The sequence below is a fragment of the Aristolochia californica genome, unplaced genomic scaffold, assembly GCF_029961685.1.
Source record: "Aristolochia californica isolate CCGP_79_NKW_82.1479 unplaced genomic scaffold, dmAriCali1.0.hap1 SCAF_3, whole genome shotgun sequence".
Taxonomy (NCBI): domain Eukaryota; kingdom Viridiplantae; phylum Streptophyta; class Magnoliopsida; order Piperales; family Aristolochiaceae; genus Aristolochia; species Aristolochia californica.
In genome coordinates this window covers 1,452,502-1,479,739 of record NW_027181992.1, presented here as the reverse complement: position 1 = coordinate 1,479,739, position 27,238 = coordinate 1,452,502, and the positions used below count along the sequence as shown (strand labels likewise).

General features: G+C 40.5%; 3 protein-coding genes across 3 annotated transcripts; 1 reads left to right on the top strand and 2 right to left on the bottom strand.

Moving 5' to 3' along the window:
- Window positions 1–182: 182 nt before the first annotated feature.
- On the top strand, window positions 183–7,572 carry LOC137959145 (polyadenylation and cleavage factor homolog 4-like). The gene is made up of 8 exons (XM_068806470.1): window positions 183–1,005; window positions 1,911–2,012; window positions 2,151–2,408; window positions 3,594–3,719; window positions 3,811–4,404; window positions 4,555–4,747; window positions 4,841–6,483; window positions 6,913–7,572. The coding sequence occupies exons 1-7, from the start codon at window positions 637–639 to the stop codon at window positions 6,442–6,444; spliced, it is 3,246 nt and encodes a 1,081-aa protein (XP_068662571.1). The 5' UTR covers window positions 183–636; the 3' UTR covers window positions 6,445–6,483; window positions 6,913–7,572.
- Window positions 7,573–9,388: 1,816 nt separating this feature from the next.
- On the bottom strand, window positions 9,389–11,214 carry LOC137958968 (arogenate dehydratase 3-like). Its single transcript, XM_068806201.1, has one exon. It carries the CDS (start codon window positions 10,916–10,918, stop codon window positions 9,623–9,625), a length of 1,296 nt encoding a protein of 431 aa, XP_068662302.1. The 5' UTR covers window positions 10,919–11,214; the 3' UTR covers window positions 9,389–9,622.
- A 1,446-nt stretch (window positions 11,215–12,660) lies between these two features.
- Window positions 12,661–26,843, bottom strand: LOC137958969 (nucleobase-ascorbate transporter 12-like). Its single transcript, XM_068806202.1, has 10 exons — window positions 26,177–26,843; window positions 25,979–26,076; window positions 25,724–25,894; window positions 22,771–22,871; window positions 21,151–21,286; window positions 20,915–20,965; window positions 20,535–20,822; window positions 15,435–15,669; window positions 14,575–14,861; window positions 12,661–14,000 (listed from the first exon to the last, which is right to left on the bottom strand). The coding sequence occupies exons 1-10, from the start codon at window positions 26,679–26,681 to the stop codon at window positions 13,779–13,781; spliced, it is 2,094 nt and encodes a 697-aa protein (XP_068662303.1). The 5' UTR covers window positions 26,682–26,843; the 3' UTR covers window positions 12,661–13,778.
- Between the last annotated feature and the right edge of the window lie 395 nt (window positions 26,844–27,238).

Here is a 27,238-nt window from a genome sequence, read left to right as displayed (position 1 = left end):
TCCACATGGCATCACGTCAATTGCTTACATTTCTTTTAACGAATCACGTTCTGCCACTTGAGAAAAGTTAATTGCCAGCGAAGAAGTGGAGGTCGGCCACGAGTTCACGCGGCGGCTTTTCTCGAGGAAAAATTGGTTTTGATGAGTCCATTCATTCCTTCATTCATCGGCTCTTCTCTTGCTTGTCGACGATAAACAATAACTAAATTCCCATATTTGCCCTTCTCTACCCTCTCCCTCCTTTCGTCGCCAATGCTCTACCCGAACTATCTTCGACACCCACTCTCACTCCCCCCCTCTCTTTCTCCTCCCCGTTTCCCTCTTCCTTCCCACTTCGGTTCCAATCTCTTAAATCGCCTCCCCTCCTATTCCCAGAACAAGCCGTCACTTTCTCTTCTGTGAGCCCCCGTCCATGACGTACTTCCATCGCTTCGGGCGGCATCCGTCGCAGTGTCGGCTTGGGGATTTCGGGCGGTTTCTTTCGGAATCCAATCGCGTTCCGATACTTTCCAGTAGCTTCTGCTGTTTTCGTTTTCATTTTCCCGTCTGGTGTTTGTAGTGTTGACCTAACTTAGGGTTAGGGTTTTCGTTTGTTGATTTGTTCCCGCATTTTTATTTTTTATTTTTTATCCTGAGATGGAGATGGAGAGCTCGCGGAGATCTATAGATAGAGCGAGAGAACCGGGGGTGAAGAAACCAAGATTGGCGGGGGACGCTGAATTCGACCGTGATCGCATCTTTTCGCAGAGGGCTTCTGTGGGCAGTGCTGTCCCGGTGGTTTCGAGGTTCAGGGCGACCGACAAAGAGAGAGATGATTCGATCCGAGGAGCTGGACACTCTCTGCAGCAGCCCGAAGAGCAGGAGATTGTGGCGCAGTATAAAACGGCCCTCGCCGAGCTCACTTTTAATTCCAAGCCAATAATCACCAACCTAACAATAATTGCCGGGGAGAATACCCAGGCGGCCAAGGGAATAGCTGCTACCATCTGCACGAATATTCTCGAGGTTTATTTCATTTCTGCTGCTCCTGCTCAGTGTGACGCCCATTCACTTCAAATTATCACTAGCCAAATTACGATACTGATTCCGTGTTTACCAAAAAAAAAAGTGCTTTAATCTATGCCTGTTGTGGAAAATTGAGCTCAGTCGAAGCTTAAATTGTAGTGGAGTTTAACTGACGAAATTTTTTCGGTTAAGGAAATTGTTTATGTAATGTGGCAAAAGATAAGTCAGTGATTGCTGTTGTTCCGTCTAATCCTTTTTTTCGTCTCCTCTCGATGGATGAGTTTGGAATCCGTGTGATGCATTATAACCTAAGGTGCTTTCCACTGCGTAGTTATTTTTCAGATGGCTTTTGGAGTCTTTGGATCTCGAGGAAAAAGATGTGGAAGTTATGGCCTTGAGTTCGGGAATATTGGGCATGGAAAAATATATGAAATATGGGAATCATTACTTGCGACCAGTGTAATATAGCATTAAATTGGCAGTTCTGATGGTTTGGTTGAGGCTGGCAACTTAATCGCCTTTTGAAGTAACTCGTGTGGAATCCTTGTTATGCTTGAGGTTTGCCAATTGTGCCATTGTTGTACACAATGTTTCAGTGGGCCATATCATTTCTAATCCACTCTTTGAACCTCAAAGTTTCTTGGCGCTTTTGGTTTTAGAGTGGCTTCTTGTTGTTACTGCTCCATTTTTGTTCCTTCTCACCTCTTTGGGAAGAGTTGTACTATAAATTGTTTGACTATAAATTTGGCCTTAGCTTTATATCTAAAATGTGGGATCTGAAATTATTCCACTTTAATTATTAGCATGAGAAATAAAATGCCATGTCTAAGCTGCCAAAGTTAGTTTACCTTAAAAGAATTTGACTGTGATTTTGAAGTGTATCTGATCTTAAAATAAATTTGCAGGTTCCTAGTGAGCAAAAGCTGCCATCCCTGTATCTTCTTGATAGTATTGTTAAGAACATTGGAAGAGACTACATTAGACATTTTTCTGGCAAATTACCTGAGGTTAGTTTCTTTTTTGTATCACTTATTATAGCACCAAAATCATGATCTGTTTGAGTGACCTTTAGATCTGAGATAGTCCATATGCTTTTATTGTTTCTTAATATTTTAGGTGTTCTAAAATTATGATTTCGTTATTAGGTATTCTGCAAGGCCTACAAGCAGGTTGATTCATCTGTACATGCCAGTATGCGTCATCTTTTTGGTACTTGGAAAGGGGTGTTTCCTCAGGCTACACTTCAAACAATTGAGAAAGAACTTGGCTTCTCACCTGCCATCAATGGTTCATCATTGGGTGCCGTGACATCCAGGCCAGATTCCCAGTTACAACAACCACCACACAGTATTCATGTAAATCCGAAGTACCTGGAGGCTCGACAGCGTCTCCAACAAGTTAGGGTAAGTGAATTTCTCCCCGTACTCAAATCTTACATGCATCATGGAAATGGGCTGAGGTAATAAAATTTAACTATCACAAATTTTACTATTTATTCTTATCCCTTTGTATTGTTTCAATGTCACCAGGTTTTTAAACTCTCAGATTCTCTCTTTGCTAATATGAGTCTATTTGGGAGCTTATAGAGTTCATTAAGTCAATCAATGAAGCCTCAAAACTCTCTCTTTTGGAACCATTATCTTACTTCAGCCATAGTTTAGAGTTCTTATCTTTCAAAAATATGTAAATTTGTGATTTGGGCCTTTGGTTCAATGGTTACATGGGGAGGTTTCTAGTGTGAGGCCTTGGGTTCAAGTCTCACCAGGTGTTAAGGGGGTGTCTACTTGTATATTCTACATTACAAAAAAATATATTTGACTTTGTGAGCCATTTGTTGGCTCAACTAGAACATCATTTTCTTTCATGCCAAGTTACAAGGAGGTGTGGGTCAAACATGATAACACCTGTCAAGTGAACCATCTCTCAGACAGCTTCCCATAGAGATTCTGTAGCAGGTACTATGTGTGTAAAATGAACACTCTCTGCTATAAGCAAGCTGATGGTCGCTTTGATATTATAGGCCTTTATGAGCAGTTAGTAGGCAGTGTTTTTCATGAAACCTACTCAATTTTTGACTGTTTAACGTTGCCCTGTCTACTTGGCAAATGCTATCATGCTTTAGGGAAAAGCTATTAATTTCATGTAAGTCATGGAATGTATTAGTTGTATCTATTGGCTGTCTGTTACTGTAACATTTGTGGTTTTGCATACAGTGACCCTGCTGCTTATGAAACTCTCTTCCTCTAGAGCTAAGTGTGGGACATTGGTTTAGTTTTTTAGGTTTTTACACCTTGGTTTGGGACATGCTAACATGGTTTAGTAAACTGTGAACTATGAGTGTCAATTTTTTAGTTTTTACACCTTGGTTTGGGACATGCTTTTTTTCATGTATTTTTATACTGGATTTTCACACATTTTTCAAGGGATGCTAGCCTAGTTCCAAAGAATATTGGCCATATAGCATTGTTTCCTCTCTTTTCTGTTTGTATAAGAATTCTCATAGTTCTCTCTCTTTTGGAGGCGCTGATTTGGCGTCATGCATTTGTAGATTATTTTCTGGGTTGTTCACTTAAGTTTATATGGTGAAGGCGAAGGGAGTAAGTAACGAAACTACTGGAAGCACGGTTATGATGGCCGAGGATGCTGAGAGACCTGATAGCTCTGCTGTTGTAGGTAGTAGTCGACCATGGGCTAGTCTGCCTGTTAAGGCAATGGTATGCAATTTCTTTCCAGTTTTTTTCAATTCGTAGGTATATTACTTATTTTCCATCTATGTGCTGCTCATCTGACATCAGAAAATTGCAGAACACCCAACGTTCTCAAAGAGATCATCCAAATGAAGCCACTCATAAAAAGAATCCGGATGCTGTATATGGGGGAGATTATGAATATGGTTCTGATATTTCTCAGCATTCAGACTTGGGAATTGGAAAAGGCTGTGAGAGGATTGCTGTGCGAGAAGCAGTTGATAAAGCCTCTTGGTATGGCGCTGCAAGCAATTCTACCAATAAGTCAGCACTGGGTCAGAGGAATGGTTTCGATGCTCCAAATATATACAGAAATAGTAGGGACCCTCGTGCACAAGCCAACAATCAGCGCCAAACAAAGTTTATAGCAAATAGGAGCAACAAGGGGACCTCTGAAAATTGGAAGAACTCCGAGGAAGAAGAATTCATGTGGGAGGATATGAACTCTAGGCTCATAGACGAAGGTGGGACGGAAAGTTCTAGGAAAGACTGTTGGAATACTGAAGAAGCTGAAAAACCATTAAAAAATATGACAAGGGGCAAATGGATGCCTTTAGAGACTGAACTTTTAGATACTTCTAGATGGAATTCACATGATATTTCTAGATTGGAGAAGCCATCTGGTAGCGAAGAAAGAGTTTCATTGAAAATGGTGTGGTTTTCTCTATCCTGTGATACTTCATTGAAGCCCTAGCACTTTTTTTTTTCCTTAGCTTGGGTCATCAAATATGTAAAAAATGTTAAGCATCTTTATAATTTCAAGCTTCTAAATTTCCCTGATTAGCATTCTCTTTACGTGCAGGAGATTGAAGACCGCTTTAATCAACCTCATGGAATACAAAGTAACATGTCCAGTTCAGGTACTGAATCTTATACAGATACACTGGCTGGAGGACAAGCTGCATTTGGTCATCAAACTCCACGGTTATGGTCATCTCAGGATATGCAGCTATCAGATGGCTTGAAGTACAAAAGCGTGGCTTCAATTGTTTCAGGTCAGTCTTCATCTGTTAGTGATAGCTCAATTGCAAGCTTTAGTTTATATCGAACAAACACAGGAAAACTGAGTTCTGTTACTTTGAACATAGGTTCTGTACCTAGTTCAGCATCACGGTCAAGTGGAACCTCTGGGCATCTACAACATCCATTGAGGCCTCCATCACCTTCAGAGTCGTCATCCTTTTACCAGCAGCCTCATTCCCCATCATCAGCCAGCTTGATGGATCAGGACTTCTCACAACCACCATCCCTCTCTAAATCTGGTCAAAGAACTCAGCTTGTGGGACTGAAGCGGGATCCACGTATTCAAGCTAGACATGAGTCTTTATCAGTTGCTTCACAAAGTCAAGCTCTACCAGTTCAGACTATGAAGTTGACATCCTCACAGCCCCTTCAGCATTTACAGAGTTCAACACATTTACCACTCTTTGCTCACCAAAGTCATCATCTACCTGTTTCCCAACAGCCACTGGTAGAACCATCGAATCAGGCACAGAACTTGTTATCTAAGCCTCTGGCAATAGGCTCTTCACTAGCAGTTGACTTCTCTGGGTCAGGAGATTTGAACCAGTCAGCTGTGAAATTTTTGAAAGAATCTAGCACTAGTAGTTTGTTAGCTGCTATCATGAAAAGCGGTCTTGTTGGGAGCAATCTTGTAACCAGTGACTCGCCTAACCCAAGCCATCCTGAGTCTTCACATGTGAAAATTCAACCTCTTCCTAGTGGACCTCCTCCAGTTCAGCAGACTGGTTCCTCCACAACTTTAGTGGGCACAACTTCTCTTGGTAATGTTCCATCTGTTACTACACATACTTCTGAAAAGGTTCAGCCTCCACTTCCTCCTGGCTCCCCTCCTTCCACTTCCATTACGGGTCTGACCTCACCAACATCAAACTCATCTGATGCAGTTCCAAACCCACTGTCAAATCTTTTGAGTTCATTAGTTGCAAAAGGTTTAATATCAACTTCAGCCACTGAATTAGTAAATCAATGTGAGCCTCAGCTGCCACCCAAGCCACAAAAGCAAACCACAGTTCTTGGTGGTAGTTCCTCTGTGCCGGTTTCTCTAAGTGTGACATCTTCTACAGATGAGGAATCTTGTCCAGCGCCTGCTGCAACTGGCATAGCTAGTTGTTCTAATTTAACCGCAGTAGAGGTGAAGCACCCAATAGGCACTGAATTCAGATCAGAGGTCATCCGTGAAATGCATCCTAATGTCATTAATAGTCTGTTTGATGATCTTCCTCACCAATGCAATATTTGTGGTCTAAGACTAGTTGTTCAGGAAGAGCTCAGTAGACACCTGGACTGGCATGCTTCAAAGAAGCAAGAGCTAATCAGTGTCAGTGAAGTTTCAAGGAAGTGGTTTGCAACTGTAGGTGATTGGGTTTCTGGTAATATGGGGTTGCCATTGGGACCTACCATTACACTCAATGAAGAGACAGCTTCTGAGGTTGAGATGTGTGAGCCCATGGTCCCAGCGGATGAAAGCCAGTGCATTTGTGCTCTATGTGGAGAGCCATTTGAAGATTGGTACAGTGATGAGAGAGATGAGTGGATGTTCATTGGAACAGTATACTTACCTACAGTAGCCGGTGAAGGAGTTGTGGAGAATGCAGAAAAAGTTGGCATTATTGTACATGCCGACTGTATATCACGAAGTACAGGCATTGAGTTAGATGCCAAGGCATGATGAAGCAGTGTGATCTACCACTGGGTCTTTTTCTGTCGTGTATGTATACTTATTCTTCACTCTTTTATTGTAATTTTTTTTTTGAAAGATTTTTATTGTGTTTCTTTGTGCTCATGATATCTCGAATGAGGCATGATACCCTGAGAAATTAAGATAAACGTGTGGAAATTCATCTTTATCTAATTCTTAAAGTTGTCAAATAACATCATAGAGCACTGAATCAATTACAAGGCTACGTCAATACTTTAGCTTCAAGGGCTTGGAGGTTCAAAAGAGGAAAACTGCTTCAAGGATATTATTGTTCCTAAAGCCTATATTATGATCACTTGAAGATGAGTTTCTGCTATCACACATGATTGGAAATATGAAAGCTGTTTAAAATGTTCAAAAATTTGAAGGGTTTTTGGTTTTATTGACGAGAAGTTGGGGATAATTGATGAGCATAACAGTTTATTTTATTGCATGCAGGTTGACTTCTGATAGTATGATCCCGAAGGGAGAACTCTGGGGGCAGCCATTCAGTGCCGGTACAAGCATATCACCGCGGGTTGAGGAGTAACAGTTTAAAGTGAAATGTGCATGATGTGTTCGTTTCAGTTGGCTTGTGCTAAAAGCATCGGGAGCCAGCGCCCTATTTTTTGCTCTTTGATATGGTATGCTTGCGTTTTTCCGGCTTTATGTTGTTTTGATTGCATTAGAGAAAAAAACTTTCGTCTGTTTGCTTCCATAAATCCATATTAAGAGATCAAGCGGATCCTGCTCTGCTGATGAGCGTGGTGTGGTGATTTGCTTTTTTTTGGTACATCAGCTGGTCGATTTCGAAACAGCATCAAATGTGTTGCACTTCTTTACAATTGAGTATTTAGATTTTGCCACATTTATTACTTGAGATAAAGCAGGCTATTCAACTTTGATGGCTAAGTTAAAATTTGGGAGATTTAGGTTATGTTCTTTTTTTTATTACAATTGTTTGTATCAATATACAGAAATACACTCTAATATGTGTGCACCTGGTTGATCTGTGGTTAACTGTAATCCGTTTTTAGTCCCTCTTTAACAGAGATTTGGGTTTGTTCATACTCGAGCTAAATATTTGATAGTTCTTTAAAACATGGCACAATGTGCTTTTGTTTGATTCTTTGTAATCTCTTACTTTTTGTCAACTGAAGCACATCAATTGGAGAAATAAAGAAAAATTGAACGAAAGAGTCGCCGACAAAGTAAGTTCGTGAACGTGCAAGGGTGGCATTTCTGTTTCCTAGAGTATAATTTTTGCACTTTTCGCCCATAAGAGATGAGGAGAAAAAAGGATTTCTGGCTAATTTGCCTCTCGATGGAACAGATTCGAAGATGTGGAAAAGCGAAACACCAAATTTCATGTAACTTGAAAGCTGGACTGTTTATGATTGATTAAGAGACACCCAAGTCAAATGCGTTCATGTGAAGATCATCTCATCGCGGTTATTCCCTACAGGAACCGCACTAGTTCCTTCTTTCATGGCTTATGCTGCTGTGTGTAGATATAATCCAAATGAGCCTCTGAAATCATTCTCCTCTTCAGGCACTCTTCTTCATTTTCACAGCCTTCCAGCCAATCTGCCTGCTACAAGGATTAAAACCAGAACGAGTTAAGATCAGGCAAAATGAACCAAAGGAAAAGAAACCCAGGTTTCTATCGCACAGTCCGGGCGTCCTCTCCAGCTCCTGATTCATCCATTTGAGACAAGCTACTGACTTTGACATCTTCTTGCACTGTGAATGAAGTAAATGATCAGTAAGTACCCGTGATCGGGATGATGTAAACCATATAAAACAAGAAGAGAGAGAAGAAATAAGTGAAATAATTAAGCTTAGAAGCACAAGAATATCAGAAGAAGAAAGAAAAAAACTGATGATTAATCTTCTTACGGTGTTTGTGATTTAGAGGACGAGTGGCTCTTGCAGCATATTGGAAGCAAACGAGGAGGATCATAAATACGAGGCCTTGCTTCATGGTTAACTTCCGAGAGAGAAAACGAGAGAGAGAGAGAGAGAAGAGGGATGAAGTAGGATGGTCGTAAGGGTGAGAGATAAACATAGAGACAGAGAGGGAAGCGATGGCGATCAGATGAGCAGCTAAAAGCAGGCACTTTTAGAACCAGAGTCCGCCGTTGGTGGGTCCCTTCGTCCCTTATTCTTATACCAAGCAGCTAAGCTTCCCACTACCTCTCATCAATAAAAACATCTGCATCAGAGCGCTAAAGTGCTCCCCTTTTGGGTTTTACCTCTCTCAGTTTCAGACTTTCAGGCTTCAACAACTCCCTCACCATGTTTCCTAAAGCCTTCTCTCTTCTCTGTCTTCTCTCCTACTTTTTACCTTTCACTTGTAAAGGAATCGGAAGACCCTCAAACAAAAGCACTCCACATCCTTCTCTGCCATTCCTGGGGGAAAACAAAGTCACTATTAGAAAAGACGAGGAAAAGATTTACAGGCCAGCCAGAGCACTCATGGCAAACTTCTTTTCTCCTCATAAGCATGCAAATGGATATCATTAACATGAAACATGTATAAAGGATCATTTTAAGCATGGCCAATCCATAATCAATGGGTTCATCAGGGTAAATGATGTGCAGTAACGTGAGTTCCCTTCCGATTTATAACGCCGAACGTGGTTGATTTGTCTGCCCACTCAAGCCATTCGTTGTGTCTTGTCATTAGCTGTCCCCTCCTGCAGATTTTCCCTGGCTGGAAACATGACACGTTAAGAGGAAATAAAATGCAACCCTAGACACAGTGCCATGGTTTCCACCTAACTTTCGGAAAATGTATTCCCGTTATTTCCTTGATCAAATATTGTCAACAACTTTGAATTTTTATTTTCTCTTTCGGGGTTCCCATTGTCACCCATGTTGAGCTCATTTCTCTGTTCTTCATCCAAAAAAACAAAGGTGGATCGAACATATAAACACGGAGCAACAAAAAATGAAATAAGCTTTCGCAAAGTTTTATCCACAAATTACAGAGAAAATCACTAGAATTACAGTACTAATGAAATAACAGCAGAGAAAATAAATGTTGGACGGTTCCATCCTTCGGGAGTCTTCAATGGCGGATGAATTTCACTTCTTCTTTCTAAAAGTGTTTTTTTTTTCTTCCTTTTTCGGGGTGAATTCAATGCTCCGTCTGTTCATTGGTGTCTCAATCGTCGTCGGTGTGACCATGGGAAGGGGACCAGGGTGTCATGTCCATGGGGTAGCTGCCGAGGACCCTGAGGAAGGAGGTGAACTCCTGGACCTCTGCAAGGGCGTTCTGGGCGCGGACTTCTGCCATGGATGCCTCGAAGTCGATATAAAACATGTACTCGAAGTGTTTGGCCGTGCCCACGTTGGCGTCGTCGACAAGGCGGATGGGTTGATTCCGGTGCGGCCGGCTCTCGATTTTCGTCAGACTTATGTTCCGGAATGCGAACGCCGACAGCACCTTGAACAGCACCGACGTCCCCTGGCTGTGGGCGAGGACGATGCTCGTCTTGAATGGCCGGTCCGTTCTGGGGATAATGGGTTCCCTCGCCAGCATCACGAACCGGGTCACGTTGCTGGAGTCGTCCTGGATCCCATTCGCGAGGATTTGCAGACCGTACAAATCCGCCGCTCGGCCGGAGGCGATCGCAGCCGTGTCCTGGAGGTTGTTCGTCGCCACGAACTTCGCCGCTCCGGCCGTATCGTCGACCGCTTCGCGAGCCACGTTCAACCCCAGCTTGGTGAGCGTGTGCTCGCACTGTGCCAGCGCCTGGGGATGGGAAATCACTCGGGTTAGGTACTCCCTTCTCACACCCGGCATGGCCAGCAAACAGTGGTGAACCGGTAGCTGAACCTCCCCGACGATGTGCAGCCGGTGACGGAGGAGGAGGTCGTAGTTCCGGTGGATCGACCCACCCAGAGAATTCTCCACCGGCAGCACCGCCCTGTCGGCGATCCATAGCTCCACAGCCTGGAATGCCACCTCGAACTGATCGCAGGGAATGGCCTCGCAGTTCGGGTAAGCCTTTCCGGCAGCAGCCTCGCTGTACGCCCCCGGAACACCCTGATATGCGACGCGCAGCTGGGAGCCGTGCATCGGCGCCGGGGACAGGTCAGTGATAGTAAGCGGCTTAGGCTGGGCGTTCTCCGTCACGGGGACGAGATCCAACGTCTGCTGCTGAACAGGAGAGCTCCGGTGGCCATTAATGACAACATGGCGCCCGCTACTATCACTATTGTCCTTCTGGGCCTCCTGCTGCTGCGAGGTAACGACCTTGGAGCTGAGGATAGCACAGGAGGACTGCCAATCCGCGCGGCTGGAGCCAATACCACCGGAGAAGGCAGTGGCGACGGGGTCCGACCTATAGCTACACTTGATAAAAAACGTCCGCGAAGGCAGGGGAGCCCAATGACGGGCGTGTTCAAAAATGGAGGAGCAGAGAGAGGAGGAACTGGCAGAGGAGACGGCTTGCATGTCTGCTCCGTTATACAGCTACTCACCAACTAATTATCCAAACTGTTCTGCTTCTTCCTCAATTCCACTTTCTGGGCAGGAGAGGAAACCCCAAAAAAAGATAAAGGAAAAAGGGCAAAATCTGCAGGAGCAGAAGAACAAGATATTGGAGGAAGCTTGGTGTTCTGGGCAGGAACGTTCAAGCTGAGAGAAACGATCGGAGAAATGGGGATTTTATACGGAGAGAGGCTGAGGTGAGTAGACCAAGGCAGACGCAGGGGGTGGGTCGGTCAATCTCTCTCTCACACCTACCCCCCGCCCCCCTTCTCTCCCAATTGCGCGTCTGGGAAACGCCACGGCAACTTAGTAACTTTTTCCTGGTCTCCTCCACTGTCAATTGCAACCGTGTTAAGGTGTCAACATTCTAAGTGTAATATTACGTATAGACTCAGAGCGAGTCAAGAAAAAACAAATTGTGGTAAGAAAAGAGAGAAGTCCACCGACTCAACTCACTCCCTCCCTAATAAGTTGCTTAACCATGCTTAAATTTGGGTCGTACGACCTATATTTTAAGTTAAAAATCTCCTATTAAATTTGGGTTGTACGACCTATATTTTAAATTAAAAATCTCCTATTAAATTTGGGTTGTACGACCTATCTTTTAAGTTAAAATGATAGTTTCATATATATATTAATGCGTATAAAGATCTTGTATTTATTAAATAAAAAAATATTTTCTAAATGGTTAATCATTTTGGAATAAACCCTATCACCCAAATTTAACATAGTAAAGGTTCTTATATGTTGTATCCACCTAAAATTTTTCATGTGCCACCACGTGAAGGACCTCTATCCAAATTATTTATATGCCACCCTGTGAGGTAGAGTGTTAAAAAGATAATTTTACATATATTAGTGAGTAAAATAATTTTAGGAGAAAAAATTTCTTAAGTGGGTAGTTATTTTTGAATACAGCAGTCTCTAATTTTACTAGGATCACATAAACGAGAAACGTGTACAAGCAACTTTACCACGTGGCGTACCCTACCGATAATGCGTTTCCTTGGTTGGAAGTGTCGAGGGAGCCACGTGGATGTCTCGAGTCCAAGCAACGACCCTGGCCCCAGTCCCGTTTACACGTCCGGCGCTGTGATCCACGCCAGGGTGCACGGTCAAGTAGACCAGCGGACCCCACACTTACGAAGGTGGGGCAGAGATCCTCCGATTGAGAGGCTGCGATTAGCGAGAGGAGGGCCTTGTACGTAACGACGACGTCATTGTGAATTTTCAGTTAGGGGCGGTTAGTCGAAAGTCAAGGTGGAAAAAGAAGCGTCGAGGAGAACATGGGAAGTGAGGAAGGGAGGAGGAAAGGAAAACGATGAAAGTTTCACGAAACATGAAAAAGGAGACCGGAGAGCGACGGACTTTGACCTTCGTTTTTCATTTCTATTAATGGATAATCGTCCTTCTACTTTAGAAAAAGAAGGATAGAGTTATTCATTCGAGTAGAAGCACTATCGACAGAATTTGTAGGTTTAAGACCTTCGTCTCTTCCTCTCGTGAAGTTAGGTCTAAAGTCCATACCAGAATTGACTAGTTTTTGTACTGAGTAAATCGATTATGAGCCATTTGAACTTAACAATGAAAAGTAATATTCACGATCTCATTATAAATGTGAAGAAAACTCCAAGGAAACTACTTTGGAGAAGCAAACAATGCCCCTTTCGGCTGAGCTTCCAAGTTTCGAAGACCATTTCTTAACGTTCAGAGCAAATAATACCACTGAATTTCTAATAAAATATAAGAAAATTCATTTCACAAAGCATATTCCAAAGAAACAAGCCAGCAGTACCTATTAATTTGAGCATTTCTAATACAAGAGACATTACCAAATACTAACACAAATTCTCTGACTTAGAAAGGATGAATGTTCTCATGTATCATCTCTCGAACTAAAAAAATATATAAAAGGCTAGTGAATGAAGAGAAAATACCTACCAATGACAGAGTAATGCTCGTTGACTCGCACCATCAAGCTATTTCTCATCACATTCTGTAGTATTCAGCAGTGGCTCATACACCCAAAAATCTGAGAGATCCGCCCAGTATTTGAAACCCTGGTCTTCACTCTTTACAATGAGATGGCTTCCCACATTAGATTGGCTTCACAAATAGAGATGGCTTTTAGACAACGTGTGTTTTGCCTCCAATTTCGGACACTTCCTGTCATTTGTTTCTCCAATCTGCTGGAAATTTTTTGATTGATAATAGTTGCTGACAGTTTTTTTAAAGTCTGCGGCAGACTGAAGCAACTCAGGATGTCTTTCGGATCTGCTGTAGTATCTGAATAAACTGAACAGTACTGAACTAATTTGGCGCCCCCTTCAAAGTGTAGATAGTCAGTTGACCATCATAAGCCACTGAATGATGCAGATGCACAGCTAGTCCACTTCAATTGAGACAAGACATGAAAACGTAAGAAGAACAGAGGTCAGGAAACACTCAGTTGAAGAATACAGAATTAACCCTTCTTCTCTCAATAAATTTCCACCCACCAACGAAGACAACAACAAACATCTCGTGACAGGCATCTTCTCTGTGACTCAAGTAACTTACATTTGTTTATATAATTTAGCATTACAACTCAAGACTATCTACCCGTCCAACATGGACTATTGTACACAAACAACTCATTCTCCCACCAAGGGCACAGCCCTCTGCCACGCTTCCATGCGAATGACTAAGAAACCCAATTTTGGCCAATATACCAAACGTTGTCAATGATATAAGAGTTATATAACCTGTGTACTCTCCATGTATGAGCCGAAGCAGCTGAACACAACAAGACACGGAGGGCCAGCAGGACTACACTGATTTTCGCTCATAGTCCAACCCATTTCACCCATCTGAAGACTCTACCAACCCTGAAAGGCAACTCATAATCTTTGACAACAGCTGGTTCTCTCCTTGCTGCCTCAGGATCAGACCACACATAAACCCCTCGTTCTTGCCGGCTGCCAGGTACTGTGTTGTCAAGGATCACGGCAACTAGAAATGCAATGACCATGTGAAGTGATAATAGTGTGTTCAAGACATAGTTCAGCTGCCAAAAGCCAAAGAAAGACAGTCATGAGCATCTTGTTTCCCAACTTGCTTGTCAAAAGTACATGCTTCTTCGAACAGTGGACCCCTTGAAAAGACCACCTCCCCTGCCCTTATTAGTCAGCAGATAAAAAGAAAACTGCCAGTACTAGGAAAATTATCACTGTTTCACTAGTGTATACATCTGTATACATCAATAGTGGGGAATATCACAATACCCTCAATTTATTTCTTTTTTTCATTTGAAAAGTAGCATATTCAATGTAATTATGTATCATGTTCCATAATTTGACATTTTGCTCCAAGAGGAAGAACAAAAATGAGTAACTTGAGACTGCCTAGTATTAAACTGGTTATTTACGAAAGTATATAGCTCTGTGCAGCCAGGACTATTTTCCTCTTTAAAACTTTAATTAACTCACTAAATTTATAGAACAAGGGATATGTTTTCTAATCAATTTACACATATAAACCTGTTGGAACCTGTCAAAATATCTACTTAAGACTTTTGACAGAAGCAACCAATCTGAATTCTCTAAGGATTGAACACATTGAGGAAGGGAAAAGTAGCATACCCCATGATATTTGCTCTTGAAAGGTCCATGAGATGCTACAATATATGGTTGGAAATAACTGGGCACAGATGAGTTGCTATTGGGAGATACACCATATTGCTGGAAATAAGCAGGTACGGAGAGCGAGAAAAACAAAGAGAGTCCAACAATGATAATATTTCTGGAGCTTCCTGCTTCACTATAGCGTAGGTTGGACAAACCCAAAGCGGCAAGCATTGCCCACATTAAGCATAAAAGAGCTGCAACCATAACATCAGGAATAGAGGAAAGAAAGCCCCCAACCTTACCTGTCAAACATCAGAAGAGTAAGCAGAGGTCTCCAAATATTTATATGAAGTGGGCCGAAAAATCTCTAGTAATGCAAGGAATAAAACTCAAGACCTCTCGCAAACCACTGATTCTAGGACACTATGGTATGACAAGCTTCCCTTCAGAGGATCGAACTTCTCTACCACTTCAAAAAATCTGCCCAAAGGCAAATCAAGTCCAAGATAGGGTAGAGGCTGGACATAACCTAAGCTGCCCCATCTAAGAAAAGATTTAAGACCATACAAAAAGACATTCAGGCAGTTTTTCTTTCTAAAAATAAGCACAACACAAGTGAGAATGAACAAGGAAAATAAGAAATTCAAACAGGACAAAAAAATTTTTGTTGCCAACCACTATAAGATGTTTTAACAGGCCTCAAGACTAGTCAAAATAATGTACGCCCGAACCAATAATATACAGACAATGAAGGGGAGTAAACCTGCCCATTGACCTATCTGGTAGTTCATTTATGCTCTAAGATACAAGGAACCAATGCCAAAGTTGCAAAGCCGTTTTCTAAAACAAGCAAAGAACAACAAGAAAGAACTTACCTATAAGGGATAAAAGTATTAAAATCAGAGCACCGAGCTCAACTGCCCGGCGGCTTCCCATTTTGGTAACAGCAATGGTATGAACATTCTCTGTAAGAGTTGTTGACCCTGTTCCTGTGCCCCAGAGACCTGCCAAGATACTTGAAAGGCCTTCCAAACCAATTCCTCGGCTAAGAACCCCAGCTGTTGGAGGTCTAGATGCCACAAGCAAAGATGATGCATGGTAAGATCCAACCTAGAACACATTGTAGCATGAAAAAAAGTAAGAAAAATAAGGAAATCTCAAAGTTTTGAACATGTCCCACAAAATTTCAGGTATTAAAAATGGGTATAGAACACTGATAGAAATATAAACAATACGCTACACACATTTGCAGAGTCATAGGTATATAATCAGAACCAATCGGAAAAAAGGAAAAAGAAAAAAGATATACTCAGATATTAAAGCTCATGTTAATACAAACATGGTGTTTCTTATATAATACCAGAGTTCCTAGTAATTTGTCGGATAGCTCTCAATCAAGGAATGATTTTTTTGCAGTTATTTGTTTCGTCACAGCTTGGTTTTCTCACAAATCTACAGACAGTTATTTGTGTCAGTTACTTGCAAGCACACCCCTGTGCTTTTGGCTAATGGATCATGATCTTTTTTGTGCCTTGCCTGATGTGTTGTGAATTTAGAGAATGCTGAAAATAACCAAGTTAGTTCATAGGACCGAATTTAAAGAATGCAAGATTACCAAGTAAGGGAGTCCTGCTACAAGGGGAGAGAACTCCCAATTACAAGAGAAGCTCTAGATACACTTTCTTTGGCTAGAGCATCTGACATACTGTTAGCAAATTAATTGATAGATTGGCTCAGAAAGAAAATGCCTGTTACTGGAAATATTAGTCCAAGTTACGAAATAAGTATAGTGTTAGAAGATATGGAGAACTGTCATTTTATACGAGAAGATCCTATACACCATTTGCAGCAAGCTGGGAGTTCATGACGTTCTCTCACCCCCTGCTTGAGGGGGAGTGTTGGAAGTTGGGCCCAAGCCCACACGACCAAAGAAGGCCTACATATCCAAGTGTGTTGGAAGATGGGCCCAAGCCCATAAGACCAAGGAAGGCCCACACATCCAAGAGATGTGGAAGATGGGCCCAAGGCTCATAGACCAAGGAGAATGCCCCAGGCCCATACAATGATGGCATGATGAGTCCTACACAATAAGAAGTCTTACAGAACTAAAATTATTATGGAAGCAGGTCTTACAAAAGAGTTTCAGTTTAAAGGTGTTTTAGTTAGCCTAGTCATTTTGGGATAGGCCTTGGACCCAACTTAACATGGTATCAGAGAAGGTACTCATATGGGTGCCTACACCTAAATTATCCACTTGTTGAACCACAAAAAAAAGCCTACACCTAAACTATCCACTTATAGAGCCACAAAAAGAGGACCTACACCTAAATAATTCATTTGTAGAGCCACAAAAGAGGGTCTACACCTAAAACTATCCACTTGTAGAGCCACAAAAGAGGGCATACACCTAAATTATCCACTTAACATATAGGAATTAACAGTCTTCTACATTATTTTCAGAATTTTGTAAAAGTTTCATAATTAACTTCAGATGTAGTTAATTTTCTGACAGTTTTCTATACAAATACCTGAGTTCACAGGAATTACATGATTAGCTCCAAATTTAGTTTCTTGACAAATGCAGCACTAACAAGAGTTTTTTTTTTTTTTTGAGAGGGAGAGTCACAAGAAAGAAAAAGAAGAAAGAAAGAAAGAATGTTAATATAGCTAAGTACACTGCCCGCTTTGTAGACAAAAAATGCTAAAAGGAGTATTAATAGGAATTTAATGCTAAAACAAAGGAATGCAAGCATGCCTTCATAGTTACATTAAAGAGTAGCATTTCTCCGAAGAGTTCGACTAATTAGTAGACAATTATAAGATTGGACTGTAAAAATATTCTTCAATTGGATAATTCAGGTTAACCAAAAAGGTGAATTTGTAATATAGGTTAAACAACTTGCCGAACCAGTCTGTCAAAAAAAAAAAAACAAAAAACTTGCTGAACCACATTAACTGGAAGCTTTGCTACACAGACTAAAAAACAAGTTTCGAACAATAAAAACCCTGAGGTATAGTGTTTCAATCTCCACCCGTTTCAACATGCAGGATTAATCAGCTCTTAAAATTAGAATCACTTTAAAATATCTATAAATTAATTATAAAGGCTCTTTTTCCAGATGAGGCTTTGAAGTTTCAATGTATTCCGAAGGACAGAAATATGGCTTATTTCCTAAAATAGAAAAACCTAACAGATATATGAATCTGTTTCTTGCAAAACTGAGTGTCAAAGTAGTCCTTTTTTTTTTTTTGAAAGAGTAGTCTTTTGAAATAAAAGCCATATATTTACTGAAAAATAGAACTTCTCACTTGTATAGATAAGAAAATTTTAAACATGCAATCATATGTTTCAGAACTTCCAAAATTAAGACCATTAAGTAACAACCTTCTTAGTTCCTCATTTGACTAAGAAATTTGAAGTCTCTGTCCACTCTTGGTAATAAGCTCTACTTAAAACCACTTTAGAAATTTACTAGAGCTTGAAGCCCTTGTTTAGAATGAAGGGGGAAATTAATAATAAACTGGGTCGGCCATCAAAACAAAAAAGGTGGCTGGTTCTAATTGCACTCATTCAACTAGGTTTAACCAGTGGTTGAAATGGCATGACATCATAAACAAAAATATGTTATTTATAAAAATATTTTAATTACTATTATGATTTTAAAGTTTGCATTTGGGTCCACCACAAAATCATCAGCCAAGAGTTAGGTTGTCACTTCCCAATGTAAGCAGAGGATGTTATTAAGCATAAATTTTGTTAGTTTATTATCTCTCAACAGCTTTTGTTCTCAAACAACTAGCCTAATGCAGGAATAGGTACAACCAAAAAAAATTGAGAGAGACTTTTACCCACTATCATGCCTCATCACTGACAACGGCTAGCCAATACAACCCAAGAGACCAATCTGCTAGGTGCAGAAAGCTACCGCCTACAAGAGTGGACGGAACCACTCTAACACCCACCCCGCCCATTCTTGACCGCCTCTCACGGGATTCAAACGCGGGACGTGGCATGCCCAGCTCTGATACCATGACAGCAGCTAGCCAATACACCCAAAAGCCCGATCTATTAGGTGCAGAAAGCTACCGCTTACAAGAGTGGACGGAACCACTCCGACAATCACGCCCAGGCCCATACAAGCAAATAAGCAATCTGGCTCTCGACATAGAAAACATACATAAACTAGCCACAAAGAACAAACATGAGCCTTAGAGAAAACAAACCACATAGAACACAAACATGGACTTAAATACCATGAGGTCCATCCTATATCGTCTAACCAAGCTTGGGATGCCACCTCTCCACTAATGAACTTAGGATCTTTCCCAGCCTAAACCTATGTAAGACTATTATCTACAACAACTTTCATTCTCAAACAACTAAAATGAACATCGAATACTAGTACAGCGACAAAATGGTGGGATCTTTCACCCACTAGCATATGATATATAATATATATTTTTAAAGTAAAAAGTGTAAATGCTATTAAGAAGAGTGAAGAGTACAATACCTGGCTAAAAAGGGTCTTCCTCCACAACAAGGTGTTGGAGTAAAACACCTAATTTAGCCTGAGTGTCCGCTAAATGATTAGCTGATCTAGGAATGTATTTCCAGTTACAGTTTAATTGAGAAATTAAATTACAAATATAAAAAAAAAAGATCCCAATGCCGCCAAGGAGGATTAATAGACTTCACACACTAGTTGATAACAATTTTCGATTCGCCTTCTATGCAAAGAGGGCCCACCAGACGTTGCCTGAATAGTTTCAGTCCATTAAACAGTCCAGAAAGTTCAGTTGTGGTTGAGTCAGAGAGTCCAATTGGTCCAACGAAACTGAAAAGAAGATTTCCATCGTCATCATGGATAACTCCCATATACCCAACAGGGCCTGGACAGCCACATGCGCTTCTGTCAAAATTTAATTGAAGTGTCCCATCAGAGGAGGAGATCAAGTTTCCATAGCCGGGGGGCGGGAGGGATATGACATGCCTGCTATCAACCGCCAATTTCCTCGTAGATTGGAGCCATTTATATTTCGAAATTCCTTACTCATGAGGATCCATGTGAAAACTTGGTCCACAATATTTTTAATCAGAATGTTACTAGGAGAAGATTTTAGATTGAATTTTCGGTTATTTTTTTCCTTCCATAAGGCCCAAATGATATGATTAACGTAGCATGAGATAAGCTATTTTCCGAGCTTTGGGAGGTAAGCACTAGTAACAGTAAGGATTGTGGATGAGAGATTTTGAGAAGTGCAATACTGAAAACCAATTTTGTTGAGGAGGCCAATCCAGACAATGTGAGCAAAATTACAGTGTAACAGGATGTGGGTGGCTATTTGGGGAGAAGTTTTGCAAAATGGCACAAGGGGTCCTGGATAGGGGTTTCTCGACGAATTAAGGCATCGGATGTTAGAAAAAAGGAGCCAAGCAAGGAGTGGCGTTCACCAACTTGCATTGCTATGAGCATCCCTCCATAATAATAAAAAGAGTGCAAACAAGGGCAGCAAGCAACCTCCAAATGATATGAAATCATTAAAGCGAAAAGAAAATACAAACTGAAAGGCCAGCATGTGTATGAGGGTAGTTTGTCATTTTACCAATTACTTGTATTTATGTTATGTTTCAAGTTTGGTATAATTCTGTTATGTATTAAAGAAGTTATAAGGGATATTGTACATAGGGGCATTATTGTCCTTATACATCAAGCCACTTAAAGAATGTTATACAGAGGAGACTGGCTCGAATGTTGAGAATAATCTCAACGCAGCTCTTGCTGCTTTTCCCCAAACTCTCTTCTCTACTCAATTTCTGCTACCTCTCTCTTCTACATCTCTCCAAAATTCTTATTTTTCAGTAATAATGCACAAGAGGAAAAAAAAAGAAATTGAATACAGGAGAGAGCCATATTGATGCAACAGCTAAAAGGAATGCAAGATTCTTAAGAATAAGAAAAGGGACAATAACTTACCGAGTCAACAGAGGCAATAATTGAAACAGCACACATCAGGATAGCCATTTTCCAAGTAAAGACAGGGGTACCCCATTGTAATGGGTACGGGAACCTAAACCATGGTGATGATCTCAGTGCATTGGTACTATCAACACGGCAATGTTTCATCTTTATAACATGATCTCTGCAGTGTGGGCTTAGTGTATTTGAAGTAGGTACATTAGCATCACAGCCCTTATAGCTATAAGCTCCAGCTTCAGTAAGAAGGAAAGCAACTGCCCATGTGATTCCCAGTCCTAATGGCACCTGAAAATTGTGCAACTTTAGTGAGCAGCTTACCATAACATAATTAAGCCAGACAGAAGGGATGAAAAGAAGAGTAAAAACTGCAGGCTTACAGCGTAGATTAGAAATATGCGATGGCCAAATACAGATATTTTTCGCAGATACTGTCACACAAATATAGAAGGAAATAGATCAGATACTCTATCTCAAAGTTGCAAAAAGAATATAGAAGAATAGAAATAAAAGACTTTTTTCAGAGACAAATAATGCCAATTTAGAACTCAAAGATCACAAAAAGGTAAAAGACTGTAATAAGAAAAAAAAACTTAATGTAATATTCTGTACTCACAAGCGTAAAAATGATAACCAGCAATATCTGTATTAAACCGATCTCAAGGCAAGTACCAACTTGAGGAAACCCATAACTGAAAAAGGATAGTCCAACCGCCGCAATTGTTGGGGCTACAACCACTGGATTGATCAATCTGCAGCATAAAAATAGTTGCAGAATAGTAAGACCAGGGCTAGACAAGTGTATATTATAGATTGTGTAAGTCGATCTAGCATATGAGAAATAAGAGCAAAAGAGAGCAAGCAAGAGAAAAAGAGAGAAGTATTCACATCAGTGGTACATAGGAGTCCTGGTTAACCCCTAATCCTTTTCTATTAAGTTCTCCAAATAATATTGCATGTAATCAGAAAACTACCTAACTCTTCTTAGTTCTACATTACAATATCTTCTTACCCTAACAACAAAATACATATAGCTTGACAGATTCAGTAAAAATGGTGAAGAAATAAAAAAGGACTAGGCAACACCAAAAGTTTGAATATCATGTTACTTTTACTCTTTTCTCCTTTATGGAACATTCTTTTACGTAACTGTATATGCCCTTCTATATCCTTGTCAATGAAGAAAATGTTTAAAAGAGACACTATGAAGATACAAGAATAGGGGTGGAAACGACCCAAATCTAAGTAAAGCCCAGTCAAGCTCAGTCAGCTAGAGCATAATTCCATAGGCTTGAGCTTGGCTCTGCTTGATAAAAATATGGCTCGACTCAAACTCTTAGGTTTATCTCTAACAAAAAATAGTATTTTTGTAAAAAAATTACATAATTTCGAGCCAACATAGCAAGCCATCAAGCTGAGCTCAAAGAGGCTCAGGCTTGGCTTGTTTTATCTAACAAGCTGAGTTTGGGGTTCGAGCTTGGTTGAGAATCGAGCCAAGCCGAAGCAGACAGCAAGCAAGATCAGGTCAGTGCCACCCCTATACAAGAAAATATATTAAGGGTGTTTAAAATTGTTAAATTTGGGTCAAATGCCCTATCCCAAAATGACTAGCCACTTAGGAAACCTTTTTCCCAGCTAATAAATTCAAGATCTTTGTATCCACTAATCCATGTGGGACTATTTCTTAACACTCCCCCTCATGTGTAAGCTCGCTCTCTTTTGTGGCTCTACAAGTAGATCATTAAGGTGGAGGCCCACATACTAAGTGGTTTGCTCTGATACCATGTTAAATTTGGGTCAAAGGCCCTATCCCAAAATGACTAGCCACTTAGGAAACCTGTTTCCCAACTAATAAACTCAAGATCTTTGTATCCACTAATCCATGTGGGACTATTTCTTAACAAAAATATTGACATAAAGCAAGTGCCCTACGCCTTATGTGCTTCGTCCTACATATTATAGATAATTACATCATAACTACAACCAGTTAGAAAGACCAATAGTATCTGAAAGATCTTACCATATATACAAAAAAAACAACACAAAATTTCACCAACTTACTTTAACATTCAATATACCTTTCAAACAAGTGAGAAAAGATTGACATAATAACCCATCAAAATAATAATTTTGTTGTATTGCTTCGGTAATAAAAGCTTCTTCACCATTTCAAATAATAATAATAACAATAATGTTGTAAACGTCAAGCAGATGGACGAAAGAGTTGAAAACCTACCGCAAAACCAATGACATTAGCCCACTATAACCCATCAATGCCTGAAATGCAGACGATATAATGATTGCTCCCTGTAGCTCCTTCATTATGTGCTTAAAACTCTGCAAATTTATCAAGAGTCAATGAGCTTCGCATCACAACCAAAACAGATAAAAACAATATTAACAGGGGACACTCTCAAGTTGTAAGATCAAAGCAGACCTACTGTAGACCAAGATTCAGATACCTGACCATACAATAATTTGCAGTTCTAAAAGACCTGGAAACCACTGCTTGGTTCAGATAGCAACATAGGTGACCAGTCATGCAAATTGAGTTTTTCTACACTGATTTATTAGAACAGAAATAATACCAATAGCACTAGTTCAGTGGTTTCAAGATTAAACACCTTTGAAACAGATCATGCCAGTTTCTGCGTCCTGCTCGGGTAGGTTTACCGATTGCAAGAGGTTGGTTCTGTGCAGGACGATTGGCCTGGCAAATAGGCAGGAGCCGGCTTATCTCAATTGACAACACGATATGGCTACTAGGCAGGCCACTGTATGACAAAAAACTCCAGTGGGAACAGTGCTTTTGAATAGCATACTCTTGTCTCAAAATACTCATGAGGTAGTCACGAATTCACACACTCTAAGCCCCGTATGTGAATGATTAGGACGAATCACCACAATAAGAATATTATCACTGATCAGACAAGACCAATTATAGGCAGGTCCTACAGCCACCGGAAGAGGACCTGCAGTGGTCTATAGATGGAATCCCCATAAAAGGCCACTCTATTGAGTTTAAAGGGTTTTTTGTCCTTAGTTTGTTCTCACTACTTGGAACTATAACCAACCCAACCGACTTGATCCTTTTCTTTGTAAAAAAATATTACACCAAAATTTTCTCATATCAATACTAATTTTCTTTTCCTTTATATATGTATAGGTAAATACAAGATTACAAAGCTAAGCACTATATTAATTATACTAATTAAAATTTTATTTTATATATAATTTTAATATATTCAGTTGATTTTCTAAAGGGCAGTTTTTTGCTCGGTTTTGCTGAACACATCCCCATCCCATATCCACATGGGGTTTTTGCCGCTTCCTATCTGCCCTGTATATCATCCCATTATACCGTATGTCTTAAGAAGTACGAACTAGGGAAAATCAAAATATTATAATGAGAAACCAAGGTTTAAATTCATAAGGCGTGAGAAGTGTCAGGTAGTACAGTCATGGTTCACCATTTTTGGTAACTTCAAGCACTGGAGTGAATAAATTGTGAATCTAGACATGGAGAAGACAACAAAGTTATTTCTCTATCCACCTTCAACAAGCACCACACACATGATGATTGAAAAGTATGCATTGTCTGAAATTAAATTAGAACAGAACCACTTACTGCTCAAAACATACACAAAATCTGTGACCTCAAGAAAATCTCAACAGGGAGCTTTCTTTAAAGTGTTTTACACAGAAAACATAAGTTTGGTCTTCCAATTTTATTTATTTATTTATTTATTTTTTAGGAATGGTGACCAAATAAAATTGGTAATTAGGTTATTTATAATTCAGCTGTTCGTTTTCTAGACCTAACCAAAACCAAAGTGATCAGATATTTTTAGATCTTGTCATTTCGCATGGTTAATTTCAGTTAGGCAGACATGATATTTTGTAATGAAAAGGGCATATGCTATAACAAAAGAACATACATTACATGCAGAACAAAAATGACAAAGATTTAGATCTATAAATTATTGGAAATAAATAAATAAATCATATAATATTTTATAATGTACAAATATTTACATAAATTATATTATTAATATGCAATTATGACGTTGAAATGTTATTAAAATAATGGTGAATCATTTGCTATATTAGTCCTAAAAATATCTAACTAAACAAAAAAATGCTATATGAAGATAATTGCAATTAAATAATTAGCTAACTTAAAAGATGAAATTCATAGCCAAAAAGTCTTAAACTAACTATATGAACCTTTTTCTTCCATTTTTTTATCCATTTTATCTAAATCTCTTTCAGGTTAGTCTTTCTCAAGTCGTTCATCACAACTTCCATACATGCCTTTTTTGGCCTCCATCTAGTTCCTCTAGGTTCATCAACAAGCATCGATAAAACCTTTAGTTCACTACTAGGTCCACATTAAACTTGTATATAAAGCAGCTCCATCTTCTTTTGCAGGGCATCACTCCAAAGTGTATCTCATAACACTCATTTTCTTCTCCTTTATTTGTTACTATTTTCCTTTTTTTTGTTACACATCCATCTGAACATCTTTGTATCTGCCAAACTCATCTTATGCAAAGGGTACTACTTCATTACCCAAGACTGCACGATTAAGTATTGCCAGCTCAAAAGTTGACTACTTCACCCTTTCTATTGCAATGGACTGTAGATCTCGAAACTGAATGAGTCGTGAATCAACAAATGGCCTATCAATTCCTCAACTTCATATATACAGCTTTCACATATGCTCTTCCCTCCTAAAAAGTGACCCTTTACATATACACACCTCTCTTCCAAATTGTTGTTAATAGGCTTCTAGAGTCTGGTACTGTTTTTAGTCTTTGTTAAGTGATGAGGCAAAAAGATTTCTCCACCCCTACAACAACCCTCAACCTTTATTGGCTTTCCCAAAATACAATTAAACCACTGTATTGGGAATTCAGGAACCCCCAGAACTTGAAAAGTTCAAATCATGTATCAACCAATCAACCTCTTCATAAAAGAATACAAGTGCTCTTGCACAAGTGCATTTGAGATAATCAAAATGAGCAGAAAAACCCACCTAAACTCCAGAAATCACATCATGATTAGAAGAATTGGATCTGCTTATAGAGTAAAATATTATTGCATTCCCAGCAATGGCAATCACACAAAAGGTTATATTAGAGAAGAAACCACTCTCACATTACAAAACGGAGGAAGAAGAAACGTACATTATTGTTCAATCCCTGAAACTCCTTTGAGTTAATTATTGCCAGTGCTGGAGCCAGATACACAAACGACGGACCCTGTATCAAGGGCAATCTCGATCCAAAAAATGTATGTAATAGTGTTGTGACTCCAGAGATGAAAAGTACAGTGGATACCACCATTGAAGTATCTTCCTGTAAATTTTAGCAATTAGCCCGATTGAAGCTTATTTACACCCAAAACTGTTCCAGAAATGAGAATGCCACGAAGTCACTCACATGAGTGCCACCCATTGCCGGAACAATGACAAGAGGTATGAGAATCAAAGAGCCCAACATGGAAAGATAATGCTGAAAACCGTACAATCCAATCGGAACTGAAATTACAAGAAGAGCACAGAAAAGCTGAGTGAAACTTTACGAAGAACACAAATTCACGGTTTTCAAAGATAGAAGTAGTTCAGATAATAAACTAACCGAGGCCAGGTGTATCTCTAAGCTCGTACTTCATGTGAGAATGCCTGATCGGAAACCCGTCGTCATCGTGAGACTGTGGCAGTACATCAACCACCTCTTCACGAGTATGTTTCAAAGGTGGCGGCTGCGGCACAGACTCGGCCCGTATCTGCCCATTCAGACCCGCAGCGTTCTTAGCACCTCCACCATCGCTCTCCCTCCTCCTCTTCAAAAACGCATCCTTATCCGCCGCAGCAACAGACGCACCTCTATCTCCCTGTGCAGGCTCTCCATTTGCCGGCGGCGGTAGAGCTAGACCGGCCTCCGGATCCGGCTGAAGCTCCGTCCCCTTACTCTTGACAACAATCTGTCCGGAATCGCTTGCATTCGTCTCACCAGACAACTTCGCCTTGAAACCCGTCCTCTTCGCCCACGAGGACGACGGCATTGCCCCCGCTGGCGCGTCCGGCGTCACCGGCGGCCACGGGCCTGGCCGCGGACGTTTCGAAGCATCGAAGCTCGCCATGTCCCCCTTAAAACTACACCTGCATTCTTCGAAGCAAAGCCCGGAAACAGATCTGAGTGATCGGAAACTCGGATTCGGTCTCCAGCTTAGGGTTTGCGCCTCTGGACACGAGCCTGGGGAGAGTGAAAGAGAGCGAGTGCAGAGTGTTAGTGTGAAGCGAGGAAGGTGGGGGCGTGTGGGGGTGTCGTTGGGAAGAGAGAAACGCCAAAAAAGAGACAACTAAGAGCGCGGTGGACTACGGAGGAAGATTTTCGGCGTAAATATTCGGATGATTTAAGAAGCGGAAGGACCGGCCCGACCAAGCACCACGCCTAAGTTTATTTCAAAAGATTTCTAATTAAAATATTCTTTGGTTCGTCGACGGTTAATTCTTTTATAAAGTAGGGACTATTTTTAAATTCAGGATATCTTTGTGTTTGCCCCCTGAGTATTACCTTTTTTTCTGGTCACTGCTAGTTTTTAATGCCTTTGATGCAGCTATCTCAGCCATTTTGAACCACTGACAAAGAAATCTTCATCGCTTGACTACTCGGCTTAAAATGAGCAGAGAAAATTTT